This window comes from Mirounga leonina, unplaced genomic scaffold (assembly GCF_011800145.1).
Source record: "Mirounga leonina isolate KUSES-001 unplaced genomic scaffold, KU_Mleo_1.0 Mir_168, whole genome shotgun sequence".
NCBI lineage: Eukaryota > Metazoa > Chordata > Mammalia > Carnivora > Phocidae > Mirounga > Mirounga leonina.
This window is the reverse complement of record NW_023270426.1, coordinates 16,609,188-16,625,337: the sequence shown is the minus strand read 5'-3', so window position 1 is coordinate 16,625,337 and position 16,150 is coordinate 16,609,188. Positions and strand designations below refer to the sequence as shown.

Here is a 16,150-nt window from a genome sequence, read left to right as displayed (position 1 = left end):
AATAACTATAATAAAAATGTTAATGGATACACAATATAAAAAGATGTAAATTATAACATCAGTAACAAAGTGTGTGTGAAGGAAGAAATACAAATACAGTTTTTTGGGAGGTCTGGGTGGCTCAGTTGGTTAAAGTGTCGGCCGTCGTTTCAGGTCATGATTCCAGGGTCCTGGGATCAAGACCTGTGTCAGACTCCATGCTCAGCAGGGAGCCTGCTTCTCCTCCCTCTGCCACTCCCCCTGCTTGTGCTCTCTCACTTTCTCTCTCTCTCAAATACATAAATAAAATCTTTAAAAAATAAAAATTAAAAAAAAATAGTTTTTTTTTTTTAAAGATTTTATTTATGTATTTGAGAGAGAGAATGAGAGACAGAGAGCACGAGAGGGGAGAGGGTCAGAGGGAGAAGCAGACCCCCCGCTAAGCAGGGAGCCCGATGTGGGACTCGATCCCGGGACTCCAGGGTCATGACCTGAGCCGAAGGCAGTTGCTTAACCAACTGAGCCACCCAGGCGCCCAAAAATAGAGTTTTTGTATATGATTGAAGTTGCTAGAAACTTAAAATTGTTAAAACTATATTTTATATAAGCACCATGGTAACCACATAGAAAATACCTATAGAAGATACTGAAAAGATTGGGGCACCTGGGTGGCACAGTTGGTTAAGCATCTGACTCCCGGTTTCAGCTTAGGTCACGATCTCTGGGTCCTGAGATCGAGCCCCACATTGGGCTCTGCACTGAGCATGGAGTCTGTTTTCTCTGCCCCTCCTCCCTGTACACATGCTCTCTCTCTCTAAAATAAATAAATAAATCTTTTTTAAAAAGATACACAAAAGAAAAATAGGAATAAAAGCATATCAGTATGAAAAAAATCAATGAAACGAAGATGGCAGCAGAGGAAAAGGGGGCAAAGGAACTCAAAGAAAATAATTAACAAAATAATAATAGTCTTTCCCTATCAGTAATTACTTTAAATGTGAATGGTTTAAATTCCCCAACCAAAAGACAAAGAGTGGCTGAATGGATTAAACTATACTATGCTATTTACACAAGACTCTTTTTACATTTCAGGACACACATAGTCTAAAAGTGGAGCAATGGGAAAAGATATTCTGTGCAAATGGTAACCAAAACAGAGCAGGAGTGGCTCTACTTAAATCAGCTAAAACAGACTTTAAGTCAAAAACTACCACAAGAGACAAAGACATAATGATGAAAGGGTCAATTAATCTGGAACATACAATGATAAATAGGCACTCAGCATCATAATACTGATAGACCTAAAGGGAGAAATAGGCATCTATATGGTAATGGAGATTTCATTACTCCTACTTTCAATAACGAATAGAACATCTACACAGAAAATCAACACTTTTCGATTTCAAAAAATATTGCAAAACTACAGCAGTTGTAACAATATGGTACTGGCATAAAGATAGACATATAGATGAATACAATGGAGAGCCCAGAAATGAATCCATGCTTATATGGTCACCTGATTTTAGATGAAGAGTGGCAAGAATAAACAATAGGGAAAGAATAGTCTCTTCAATAAATTATGTTGGAAAAACTGGACTTCCACATATGAAGGGATGAAATCAGGCCATTACCTTACATAATATAGAAAAACCAACCCAAAATGCACTAAAGACTTAAACATAAGACCAGAAACTATAAAACTCCTAGAAGAAAACATAGGGGGAAATCTTGATGATACTGGTCTTGACAATAATTTCTTAGGTGTGACACCAAAAGCACAGTCAACAAAAGCTAAAATAGTCGGGTGGGATTCCATAAAACTAAGAAGCTGTACAGCAAAAGAAACAACAGAACAAAAAGGCAACCTTCAAAAAGGAAGAAATGTTTGCAAATCACATATCTGATAAGAGATTGATATTTAAAATCTGTAAGAAACTCCTGCAACTCGGTAGGACCAAAACAACAAATAACCCAATTACCTTATGGGCAAAGGACTTGAATAGACATTTCCCCAAAGGAGACATACAATGGCCAGCAGGGGATGCCTGGGTGGCTCATTCGGTTAAGTGTCTGCCTTTGGCTCAGCTCATGATCCCAGGGTCCTGGAATCAAGTCCTGCGTCGTGCTCCTTGCTCAGTGGGGAGCCTGCTTCTCCCTCTGCCTCCCCCAGCTTGTGCTCTCCCTCCCTCTCTCTGACAAATAAATAAATAAAATCTTAAAAGAAAAAGACTAAAAACAAACAAACAAATGACCAACAGGTATATGAAAAGATGCTCAACATCACAATTTTCAGGGTATGCAAATTAAAATCACAATGAGATCTCACCTTATACCTGTTAGGATGATAATGATAATGATTAATAATAATAATAGTAGTAATAGTAGTAAAGCAAGTGTTGATAAGAATGTGGAGAAATTGGAACCCTTGTATAATGTTGGGATTGTAAATGGTGTAGCTGCTATGAGAAACAATGTGGAGGTTCCTCAAAAAATTAAAAATAGAACTACCATATGATCCACCAACCTAAAGTGTATTTATCCAAAGTGTATACGTATGATTGAGTAGTATTCAGCCTTAATAAAGGGAAATTTTGCCATATGCAGGAAGATGGACAAATTTGGAGAATGTGAGGCTAAGTGAAATAAGCCAGTCACAAAAAGATAAATACTGTACCATTCCACTTGGATGAGATATCTAATATAGTCAAATTCATTGTAGAGAGCAGAATGTTGGTTGCTAGGGCCTAGGATGAGATAGATATGGCAAGTTGCTATTCAACAGGTATTAGGTGTCAGTTTTGAAAGATGAACAGGTTCTAGAGATCTCCTATACAACACTGTGCTATATAGTTAACAATACTCTATTGTAAACTTAAAAATTTGAGAGGATGGATTCATGTTGAATGTTCCTACTACAATAAAATTTAAAAAAGTAAGAAAGGAACCATGCAGAAATAGAAACACAAGGATTAAAAAATGTTGAAAAAATAGTCTTATTGACATAAAATATATAGTGTCCATTAAATAAAAATAGGGTACTATAAAAAACAATATTCTGATAAATGCAATAGCAGTGAAAAACTTGGTAGAAGGATTAGAAGTTAGGGTTGAGGAGAAAAGAGTCAGGAGGAAAACAAAAAAAGGTTGCAATTTAGAGGGAAAAAAATCAGAGGAAGAGTATATGAAATCCAATATCAAAAAAAAGTTTCAGACAAAGATAATGGAAGAAACAGAGGTAAGAAAATTATCAATGTTATAATTCAAGAGCATTTCCTAGAGCTAAAGAATATGATGTCTTTGTTAAAGGGGCCATAGTGTGCCTAGCACAATAGATGAAAAACACCCAGATAGAGCATTATGCAACTTTCGAACACTAGAGAATGAAATAAAAGGAATGGATTTATAAAATTTGATAGAGTTTGTGATTAAATAGATGAAAAATACAAAGAAAATCAGAAAAGACTTACTGACTTCAGGTAGGAAAATTGGTTGTCATAGTATACCACAAGAGTAAATAGCATTTTTATAGCAATTGATTATCATAATGTCTACATTGGATATTGATCTAACTACATATGCTAATATAATGATATCAGGACAATGGGAATCGTGGGAAAGGTGGGGACAGGGATGTAAGAGAGAATAACCTCATTCTTCCATAGTGGGAAGTCAATGGAAAGCTTAAAACTGACATCAAGTGATAAGAGTATGTTATTTAGTGATATGATATTTAATGGGACCTAGGTGTAATTTATACATAAAATATTAAGAGGAACCTCCTGGGTATGCTGTCTGTTCCTTAACTCAGTAATCTTTATGGGGCAAAAATCTATGAAAGAAAGTAGGTTAGAGCACTGAAATAGGCAAAAAATTATTATCCTGATACCATCAAGGCTTGTCTTTTTTTATCTGTCTTACTCAAAATCTTTAATTACCACAGCTTGGTATGGGGACCTAAGCTGGTATGGGGACCTAAATTGGGGCTGGGGGGAGGTAACCTACTACTTATGTGCTGTTCAAAGTTATGTGCCATTTCTTCCTGCTGTTTTAGATTGGGAATGTCCCAAGTTGGAAGAACACATGCGATGCAAAAATTCAACTCTTCTGGATACCAGTAAAGCAGTATCAATAGAGAAGCTACCACAGTTTTCAAACCTCTCTGCAATTTTAGGTGAGTTTTCACATTCTTTTTTCTCATGTCACAGGGGAAACCCCTCATCTATGTTGGAAAACAAAGTAATTTTTTTAACGATTTATAAGCTAAATCCATCAATTAGGATTACCTTTGGCTACAAATAATATCTGACTAGTAGTAGCTTACGCACGTATGGGTCTCCTTTTTTATAACTTTTATTTTGAACTAATTTTAGACTTGCATAAAAGATGCAAAAATAATACAGAGAATTCCTATATATCTCTCACCCAGCTTTCCTTAATGCTGTCTTATGTAACATTAGTACAATGATCAGAATCAGAAAATTAACAATAACATAAAACTACTAATGAAACTACAGACTTTATTCACATTTCACCAGTTTTTCCACCAGTCTCTTTTCTTGTGTTTCAGGATCCAGCATTGCATCTGATTGTTATTTCTCCTTTAATCTACTATAGTCTATAACAGTTTTTCAGTCTTTCTTTCTTTGTCTTTCATAGTCTTGATACTTTTGAAGATTACTGATCAGTTGTTTTATAGAACGTCCCTCAATTTGAATTTGTCTAATGTTTTCTCATGATTGGAATGAATTTATTCAATTTTTTAAAGAATGCTGCAGAAATGACGTTACACCCTTTTTAGTACATCGTATGAAGTTCTTGATGTCAGTATATCTTATTACTGGTGATATTAAACTTTGTCATTTGATTAACATAGTGTCTGTGGTTTTCTGCATGGTTAAGTTACTAGTTTCCCTTTGTGTTACTAAATATATAGAAAAGATAGTTTGAGACCCTGTAATTCCTATTTCTCCTCAAACTTTCATTCACTGATATTGGTAGTCATCAGAGGAATTTGACTGTGACATTTATTACTCTGGTGTTCGTCTAATGGTGATTTTCTATTTCACACTTTGCTGTTACATTTACTAATTGGAATTCTACTGTAAAAGAACTATCTCTTTTCTGCCACTTATTTATTCAGTTGTTCATATCAGTACAAAGCCATGAATATTTATATTATGTGTTAAGCAAGTCTTAGTAAATTTAAGAAGGTTGAAATCATACCATGCATCTTTCCTGACCACAACAGTATAAAACTAGAAATGAGTCACAAGAAAAAAACTGGAAAAAAACCCCGAAACACGTGGAGACTAAACAGTATAATACAAAACAACCAGTGGGTCAACAAAAAAATCAAAGGGGAAATAAAAAATTACATGGAGACACAAGAAAATGAAAACATAATGGTCTCAAACGTTTAAAACAAGCAGTTCTAAGAGTGAAATATATAGTGATAGAGACCTCAAGAAACCTCAGGAAACAAGAAAAAGCTCAAATAATTATCTAACCTTAAACCTAAAATAACTAGAAAAAGAACAAACAAAGCCCAAGGTGAGTAGAAAGAAGGAAAAAATAAAGTTCAGAGCAGAAATAAATGTTATAGAGACTAAAACAAAAACAAAAAACAATAGAACAGATCAATGAAAGCAGGAGCTGGTTCTTTGAAAAGAAACAAAATTGATACGCCCTTAGCCAGATTCATCAAGAAAAAAAGAGAAATTACCCAAATAAATATAACCAGAAATGAAAGAGAAGTAATAACTGACTTCAGAAATATAAAAGATTTTAAGAGAATAATATGAAAAATTATGCCAAAAAATTGGACATCCTAGAAGAAATGGGTGAATTACTAGAAACATACAATCTTCTAAACTGAATCAGGAAGAAATAGAAAATCTTAACAGACCAATTACTGTAACAAATTGAATCAGTACTTAAAAAACTACCAAAAAATGAAAGTCTAGGACCAGATGATTCACAGGTGACTTCTACCCAGCATTTAAAAAAGAGTTAATACTTATTCTTCCCAAACTCTTCCAAAAAATAGGAGAGGAAGAAAATCTTCCAAATTCATTCCACAAGGGCAATATTACCATGATACCAAACTAGACAAATACACACACACACAAAGGAAGGAAAGAAGGAAGGAAAGAAGGAAAAGAATGAAAGAAAGAAAGAAAGAGAAAAAGAAAGAAAGAAAAGGAAGGAAGAAAGAAAGGAAGAAAGAAAGAAAGGAAGAAAAAAGGAAGGAAGGAAGAAAAAAGGAAGGAAGGAAGAAAAAGAAAAAGAAAGAAAGAAAGAGAGAAAGGAAGGAAGGAAAAGGAAAGGAAGGAAGGAAAGAAGGAAAAGAAAGAAAGGAAGGAAAGAAGGAAGAAAAGGAAGGAAGAGAAAGAAAGAGAAAGAAAGAAAAGAAAGAAAGAAAAAGAAAGAAAGAAAAAGAAGAGGAAGAAAAGAAAGAAAGAAAGGGAAGGAAGGAAGAAAGAAGAAAGAAAGTAAAAGAAAGAAAGAAAGAAGTTAGTTACAGGTCAAAATCCTGGATGAACATAGTTGCAAAAATCCTCAGTAAAATACTAGCAAACCTCATTAAAAGGATCATTCACTGCTACCAAGTGGGATTTATTCTAGGGATGCAAGGATGGTTCAATATTTGCAAATCAATCAATATGATACACCACATCAACAAAATGAAGAATAAAAATCATATGATTATCTCAGCACATGCAGAAAAAACATTTAACAAAATTTAACATCCATTCATGTTAAACTTCCCACAAAGTGGATTTAAAGGGAACACACTTCAACATAATAAAGGCCATCTATGAAAAAAACCCACAGTTGATATCACATCCAATGGTGAAAAACTGAGAGCTTTTCCTAGATCAGGAACAAGATAAGGATCCTAGCCACAGCAATTGAACAAGAAAAAGAAATAAGAGGCATCCATATCAGTAAGCAAGAAGTTAAACTGTCATTTGCAGATGACATGATACTGTACATAGAAGAGACCCCAAAGACCTTACCAAAAACTATTAGAAGTAATAAATAAGCTCAATAAAGTTTAAGGATACAAAATTAATACCCAGAAATCAGTAACATTTCTATGCACTGATAATAAAGTAGCTGAAAGAGAAATTAAGAAAACAACTCCGTTTATAATCACACAAAAAAGAATAAAATACCTAGGAATAAACTTAACCAAGGAAGTCAAAGACATGTAGTCTGAAGATTATGAAACACTGGTGAAAGAAATTGAAGAGGACACAAATAGGAAGATATTCCATGCTCATGGATTAGAAGAATTAATATTTTTTAAATGTCCATACTTCCAAAAACAACCCAAAGATTCAGTGCAATCCCTATCAAAATACCAATAGCATTTTTCACAGAACTAGAACAAATAATTCTAAAATTTGTGTGGAACCACAAAACACCCAAATAGCCAAAACAATATTAAGAAAGAACAAAGCTGGAGGTGTTGTATTTCCAGATTTCAAGATATGCTACAAAACTGTAGTCAAAATGGTATGGTTCTGGCACAAAAATAGACACATAGATCAATGGAACAGAATAGAGAAAATTAAACAATATGGACAATTAATCTGTGACAGAGGAGGCAAGAATATACAATGGGGAAAAGACTGCCTCTTCAATAAATGATGCTGGAAAAACTGGACAGCTATGTGCAAGAGAATGAAACTGGACAATTTTCTTACATCATATACAAAATAAACTCAAAATGGATTAAAGACCTAAATATAACACCTGAAACCATAAAAATCCTAGGAGAGAATACAGGCAGTACTTTCTTTTGTATCAGCCATAGCAACATTTTTCTAGATATATCTCCTGAGGCATAGGAAACAAAAGCAAAAATAAACTATTGGGACTACATTAAAAAGCTTTTGTACAGTGAAAGGAACCATCAATAAAACAAAAAGGCTACCTAATGAATGGGAGAAGCTATTTGCTTCCATTGGATATATCCAATAAGGGGTTAATATCCAAAATACATAAAGAATTTCTACAACTCAACACCAAAAATCCAAACAATCCAATTTTAAAAATGGGCAGAGTACCTGAATAGACATGTTTCCAAAGAAGACATACAGATGGCCAACAGACAAATGAAAAGATACTCCACATCACTAATCATCAGAGAAATGCAAATCAAAACCACATACCTATCAGAATGGCTAAAATGAAAAGACAAGAAAACACAATTGTTGGTGAGGATGTGGAGAAAAAGGAACGCTCGTAAATATGAATCAAAACCCCAATGAGATACCACTTCATACCAGTCAGAATGGCTAAAATTAGTAACTCAGGAAATAACAGATGTTGGTGAGGATTCGGAGAAAGGGGAACCCTCTTACACTGTTGGTGGGAATACAAACTGGTGTAGCCATCTGGAAAACAGTATGGAAGTTCCTCAAAAAGTTAAAAATAGAGCTGCCTTACCACCCAGCAATTGTACTACTAGGTATTTATCCAAAGGATACAGACAGTGATTCAAAGGGGCACATACATCCCATGTTTATAGCAGCAAGTCCACAAAGCCAAACTAAGGAAAGAGCCCAGATGTCCATTGACAGATGAATGGATAAGGAAATGTGGTATATAAATACAATGGAATATTACTCAGCCATCAAAAATAATGAAATCTTGGGGCACTTGGGTGGCTCAGTCGTTAAGCATCTGCCTTCAGCTCAGGTCATGATCCCAGGGCCCTGGGATTGAGCCCCTCATTGGGCTCCCTGCTCAGCGGGAAGCCTGCTTCTCCCACTCCCACTCTTCCTGCTTGTGTTCCCGCTCTCCCTGTCTCTCTCTCTGTCAAATAAATAAATAAAATCTTAAAAAAAAAAAAATGAAATCTTGCTATTTACAATGACATGGGTGAAACTAGAGGGTATTATGCTAAGCAAAATAAGTCAGAGAAAGATAAATACCACATGATTTCACCCATATGTGGAATTTAAGAAAGAAAACCAAAGAACATAGGGGAGGGAAGGAAAAAGAAAGTAAGAGGAAAACAGAGGGGGAGGCAAATCATAAGAGAATTTTAACTACAGGAAACAAACTGAGGGTTGCTGGAGGGTAGGCAGGTGAGAAGATAGGGTAATTGGGTGATGAGACATTAAGGAGGGCACTTGAAGTAATGAACACTAGGTGTTGTATGCAAATGATGAATCACTAAATTCTACCTCTGAAACTAAGAATACAGCATATATTAATTAAATTGAATTTAAATACAAATTTTTAAAAAAGATTTTATTTAAGACAGAACACACAAGCACAAGCACAGGGAAGGGGCAGAGGGAGAAGCAGGCTCACCACTGAGCAGGGAGCCCAACGAGGGACTCATTCCCAGGACCCCGGGATCATGACTGAAACCCAAGTCAGATGCTTCACCAACTAAGCCACCCAGGTGCCCCTTAAATACAAAATTTTTTTAAAAAAATAACTCTTATCCACTTTTGGTGGGAATGTGAGTTGGTACAGCCACTGTGGAAAACAGTGTGGATGTTCTTCAAAAAATTAAAAATAGAAATACCATATGATCCAATAATTCCATTAGTGGGTATTTACCCAAAGAAAACAGAAACACTAATTTGAAAAGATACATGCTCCCCTATGTATTGCAGCATTAGTTGCAATAGCCAAGATATGGAAGCAATCTAAGTGTACATCGATGGACAAACGAATAAGGAAGATATGGTGTACACACACACACACACACACACGCACACACAGAGAGAGGAATATTATGCAGCCATAAAAAAGGTTGAGGTCTTGCCTTTTGCAACAACATGAATGGACCTAGCAGGTATTATGTTAAGTGAAATAAGTGAGACTGAGAAAGACAAATTCCATATGATTTCAGGTGTGTGAAATCATAAAAAACAAAGCAGATTAAAAAACAAAAAACGGGCACCTGGCTGGCTCAGTTGGAAGAGTATGTGAGTTGTGATCTCAGAGTTGATCTCAGAGTTGTGAGTTCAAGTACCACGTTGGGTGTAGAGATTACTTAAATAAATAAAACTTAAAAGAATTTAAAAAACAAACAAAAAAACAGAATCAGATCTGTAAATACAGAGAACAAACTAATGGTTCCCAGAGGGAAGGGAATGGGGTGTAGACAAGTGAAGAAGAGTAGGAAACACAGGCTTTCAGTTATGGAATAAATAAGTTAAGGGAATAAAAGTCACAGCATAGGGAATAAGTCAGTGGTATTGTAATAGCTTCCTGTGGTGACAAACGGTAGCTGCACTTGTGGTGAGCATAATATAATGTATAGAGAAGTTAAATCACCATGTTGTACACATAAAACTAATGTACTATGTGTTACCTATACTCAAAAAAATTTTTAAAGAATATTAGCCTTTTGTCTGTGGTATATATTATGAATATTTCTCCCAGTTTGTCAGTTGTCTTTTTGTGTATGTTATTTTTTGTCATGCAAAAAATGTATATTTATATTGGATTTACTTCTCTTCCCAGGCCACAGCTGATGTAGCAGCTCACTGACAGCATTAAGATCTTATAGTCATTGTATCTTTCTACCACCAAGTCTGTTGGATTGTTTCCGCATAGTTGTAGAATGGTTGCTAAGCCTCTAGGTATCACGGGAGTTCCAGGGAAAAAGAATGAGAAAAGGCCATATTAGCCATATACATCTTTTTTTATCAGAAGAGCAAAAGCTTTCCAAGAAATTCCCCAGAAAACTTCTATTTAGATCTATTGGCCAGGACTGAGTCATATACCTATTGACTACTGGGGAGGCTTCTTTGATAAAGTTTATATATAAAAACCCCCCCAAAACAAGTATTTCACCCTCCTAGTCTCTATATTGGTATAAAGCAAGGGAAAATGGAAAAAAAGAATGGAGAGGGGGAATGGGAATGGATGTTGTCAGCTCACCTATCAGAGCCTACCAAAAAGCAGGGATAAATAATATCAGTCAAAGAATTAAGCATTGATTATGGGGTCCCTTAAGGGAGACTTGATAGCTGTCTGGTTGGCAGTATTTCTGACAGTTCAAAAACCTTATCTTCTGTGTTATGTTTAGTTTGGCAACTCCTTTGCTGATATAAAGTGCCCAAAGAAGCAGCCTATCTCTTTAGCAAGTGTTTCAGTTAGGCTCTTTGTCCACTGCACGTGACAAAAAAAAGAAAAAAGAAAAAGAAAAAAAATCCTACCTCAAACTTTATTAGGTTAAAAAAGGAAGTTATTACCACATGTACCTGAAAAACCCATCAGTAATGATATGCAAATACAACTTGATCCAGGATTTCAAATGACATCAATAGGAACCAATTCCTTTCCATCTCTCAGCTCATAGTCCCTCTGTGCCAGTTAAACTCTCAGCTAAGCTCCCTTAATATAGGAACTCTTTTTAGGTCCAGGCTTATATACTCACAACCTCTAATCCAGTGAACAAAGTGCTTCTCTTTCCCAATGATTTGAATAAAAGTCCTGGTGTTAGACATTGGCTTAAATTATTTCATATGCCTATCCCTGAATAGTCACTTTGGGCAGGGAGATGCAGGGCTCCTGTTATACTGAGTCACAGGCCATGTCTAGATCATCAGAAGGAAAACCAAGAGACTACTATCAGCAAAAGCAGAGAGTAGTTCACTGTAGTCTTTTGTATTTTAGGAAACTCCATTTCAGGGAAATGCTTCTCAGTGATTACTAGGCACCATTCACTTCACTTTTACTTAACTGTAAAATTCTAGTTAAATGTAAGCAGAGTTATGCAGCTGATTAGGGTAATAAGTTCTTCAGAAGACTACTCCCATGGTTCTTTATGTTCCTAAGTAATATCATAGTGGATCTGGACAGCAAAATGTTGACTGGTAGGCATTTTCTTGGCTAATCAATCTACTAATATGCATATCTATATATTTGGTACTAGATTAAGAACCTTGAGATCTGAGTTTAAGTTCCAGGTATGCAGCTGTTAGTTTTATAACTTGACCAGTTATTTTTTTCATATATGTAACATGAGAATAGTAAATTGTTAATATTTGCCTCACAGGACTGTTGTAAGAATCAAGAAAGATAAAAGATTGGAAAGGACTTCAAAAATTATAAGTATCCAAATATAGGCTGATAGATTCCTGCATCTCATAAAATTTCCCAACAATTTTGTTTATTTTGGTGTTTTGAAAATACTTCTACCCAATTTAAGTGGCAGACATAAAAACAATATATAAAAATAAAATTATAAAAATAAACTGTACTATTACCATATATTTTATTTTATTTATTTATTTTTTATTTTTTTAGATTTTATTTATTTATTCATGAGAGACAGAGAGAGAGAGGCAGAGGGAGAAGCAGGCTCCCAAGGAGCAGGGAGCCCGATGCAGGACTTGATCCCAGGACCCTGGGATCATGACCTGAGTCGAAGGCAGACGCTTAACGACTGAGCCACCCAGGCGTCCCTATTACCATATATTTTAGAGAGACTATTTCTTTTTACCTAATTTTGGCCTCTGCTCTCTGTTTGAATTATATTTCTAATAGATTTTTTTTTTCTTTTCCTAGGTATGCCTTCAGAAGACTATCAGAAATGCCATAGAGAAATGTAAGAACTAACATTTTAAAGTTGTGCTTTTGAAAACCCTATGTTCTAGTAGTTATATAGCTGGAATGATTATTAGCCCACAAATTCAGGTGTTCATTTATTCATGGTTGGTTGAGGAATCATTATATGCCAAAAGTATGCTAGTTGCTAGAGATATATTGTAATGAATGAAATTGATTAAAAACAAAATCTTTGCCTTCATCAAGTCCACATTCTAGTTGGAAGAGGTGGACAATAAATAAGTGAGTAAATTTATACTATTCTATGTGGTAATGAAAGCTATAGAAAAAAAGTAAGATGAGGGTGAGAGAGTATTGGAATGGAGGCTCATTATTTTAACTAGTGTTGTCAGAGAAGTTGTAACTGAAATTTGAGCAGAGACCTAAAGAAGGAGACAGAGCTAGATGTGTCACTCACAGGAGAGAAGAGTATTCCAGGTAGAGGGAATAGCTGGAGCAAGGCCTGAGGCAAGAAGGCCTGGGTTCCAGGAGTGGAGTGTGGGAGGAGGAGAAAGGAGAGGAAGTGAAAGAAGAAGCAGAGGCCATATCACATAAGACACTGTAGGTGACTATGAGTGGATTGGAAAGCCTTTGAAAGGTTGAAAGGGTGACATGATACAACTTAGGTTTTTTTTTTTTTTTTTTTTAATATTTTATTTATGTATTTGACAGAGACACAGCGAGAGAGGGAACACAAGCAGGGGGAGTGGGAGAGGAAGAAGCAGGCTTCCCGTCGAGCAGGGAGCCCGATGCGGGGCTCGATCCCAGGACCCTGGGATCATGACCTGAGCCGAAGGCAGACGCTTAACGACTGAGCCACCCAGGCGCCCCTACAACTTAGGTTTTAAAAGAATCACCCTGGCTACTGTGTTGAGAATAGATTATGAAGAGACAAGGAATTAGGGAGATTATATTTAGGAGACTGTTGTTGTAATCTAAGCAAGAGATACTGGACCAGAGTGGTAAGAGTAAAGGTAGAGAGGTCAGATTTTGCATATATTTTGAAAGCAGAACTAACAGGATGGACTGTTATTTGTTGATGGATTGAATGGTAGAGTATGAAATTGTCAAGACTGACCCCACGGTTTTGACATGAGCAACTAGAAGGATGGTTTTGCCATTTATTAAAATGGGAGACACTGAGGAAAAACATTGTGGGCAAAGATCAAGAATTTGGTTTGGGGCATGTAAACTGAGGGGTAAGGCATATGTGAGAGAGACAGTATCTAAATTGAAGGAGGTGGTCATAGTCTGGATCATGAATGGCCTTAGGGCTGGGATTTTTATTTTCTCTTGAATGTGTTGGGAGTCTCTGAAAGATTTTCAGTAAGATGTTAAAATATAACAAAACTTTTAAACATTTTAATTTTCAAAGTTTGAAGGAACTTGCAAAAAATTCATACAAGTTTAAAAACAAAGTCAGGAGACACCATAAAGAAAATGAAAAGACAATCCATAGAATGGGATAAAATATTTGCAGATTATATATCTGACAAGGGACTTGTATTCAGAATATATGAAGAATTCTTGGGGCACCTGGGTGGCTCAGCTGGTTAAGCATCTGCCTTCGGCTCAGGTCATGATCTCAGGGTCCTGGGACTGAGCCCCACGTTGGGCTCCCTGATCATCGGGGAGCCTGCTTCTCCCTCTCCTCCCCAGTTGTGCTCTCTCTCTCGCTATCTCTCTCTCTCAAATGAATAAATAAAATCTTAAAAAAAAAAAAAAGAATTCTTACAACTCACAATAAAAGGAAAAAATAACCCAATTTAAAAATGAACAAAGGATCCGGGGGCGCCTGGGTGGCTCAGTCGTTAAGCGCCTGCCTTCGGCTCAGGTCATGATCCCAGCGTTCTGGGATCGAGCCCCGCATCGGGCTCCCCGATCGGCGGGAAGCCTGCCTCTCCCCCCTCCACTCCCCCTGCCTGTGCTCCTCTCTCACTGTCTCTCTCTGTCAAATAAATAAATAAAATCTTAAAAAAAAAAAAAAATGAACAAAGGATCCAAACAGGCATTTCTCCATGGAAGATATATAAATGGCCAATAAGCACATGAAAAGATGCTCAGTATCATTATCCATTAAGGAAATGCGAGTCAACTTGAATGAGAATCACTTCATACCCACTAGGATGGCTATAATTAAAAATACTGATAATAACTTTTGTGTTGGATATGGAAAAATTGGGACTCTCACACATTGCTGGTGGGAATTTAAAATGGTGAAGGTGCTTTGGAAAATAGTTTGGCAGTACCTCAAAACGTTACATTTGATCCAGCAGTCCTCTCCTAGGTATGCATACCTGAGAAAAATGGAAACACATTTCCACACAAGAACTTGTGCATGAATATTCACAGAAACTTTATTCATAATAGCCTAAAAAGTAGAAACAGTCCAAATGTCTATCTGCTAATGAATGGACAAATAAAATATGGTATAGCCATATGGAATATTATTCAATAATAAAAAATGAAATTCTGATATATACTACAACATGGATGAACCCTGGACATATTCTAAGTGAAAGAAGCCAGTCATATAAAACCACATATTTTATGGTTGCATTTGTGTGAGGTATCCAGAATAGACAAATCTGTATATACAGAAAGCAGATTAGTGATGACTTAAGTCTAGGGGGTTTGGGAAGAAATAGGGACTGCTTCATGGGTACAGGGTTTCTTTTTGAGGTGATGAAAATGTTCTAAAATTAATTGTGATGACAGTTGCACAACACTCTGAATATATTAAAAGCCATTGAATATACACTTTAAATGGGTAAATTGTGTGATATGTGAATTACATCAATAAAACTGTAAAAATAAAGTTAAGACCAAGGAAACCAAGGAAATATAATTTTTAATAGAAAATACAGGTAAGAAATATAATAGACCAAAAATAAATAAGCCATAAGAGTTAAGAATCAGATGATATAATTGAACCACATTTTGGCCCTCAGCTTTTTGAGATACAAGGAAAAGGTCTATAGCTATTTGATAGATTTTGTGTCTGTCAAATAATCATGTACAACTCTTACTGTCTTATAAGTTGATTTTTTTATCAGAATTAAATAGTAGATGGTACAGTGTTATTTTCCTTGGTGGGGATTTATGGTTTAGCTATTCTGTGCTGATGAGCTTGTGGGGGTGAGGATTATTACACTTTTGAGTGTAGATCTCTGTAGAACTTTTACATTACCCAACCAAAATTCTTGCCTGTTATCTCACCTCTTCACAGACATATGCATGATAATATTTCTGTCTTAAAATAATCACTTTTGCAACAAAGAAAAAGGTGGATTAGAAAGAGTGATTAGGGGCGCCTGGGTGGCTCAGATGGTTAAGCGTCTGCCTTCGGCTCAGGTCATGATCTCAGGGTCCTGGGATCGAGTCCCGCATCGGGCTCCCTGCTCTTTGGGAGCCTGCTTCTCCCTCTGCCTCTCTCTCTGTCTCTCATGAATAAATAAATAAAATTAAAAAAAAAAAAGTGATTAGATTGAAGGGGAATGTCTTTTGTAGCATTTCAAGTGAGGCATAATAGGACCTGAACTTTATCAGCCAGGACAGCAAAAAGGGAAAACTTCAGAACAAT

General features: G+C 36.0%; 1 protein-coding gene across 1 annotated transcript in view; it reads left to right on the top strand.

Moving 5' to 3' along the window:
• Positions 1 to 16,150, top strand: part of MEIKIN (meiotic kinetochore factor) — a 107,283-nt gene that overhangs the window by 15,176 nt on the left and 75,957 nt on the right. Inside the window, exons 6-7 of the mRNA XM_035015037.1 lie at positions 4,031 to 4,150; positions 12,529 to 12,568. Coding sequence (XP_034870928.1) covers positions 4,031 to 4,150; positions 12,529 to 12,568 — 160 coding nt within the window. The remainder of the gene's footprint in view (positions 1 to 4,030; positions 4,151 to 12,528; positions 12,569 to 16,150) is intronic.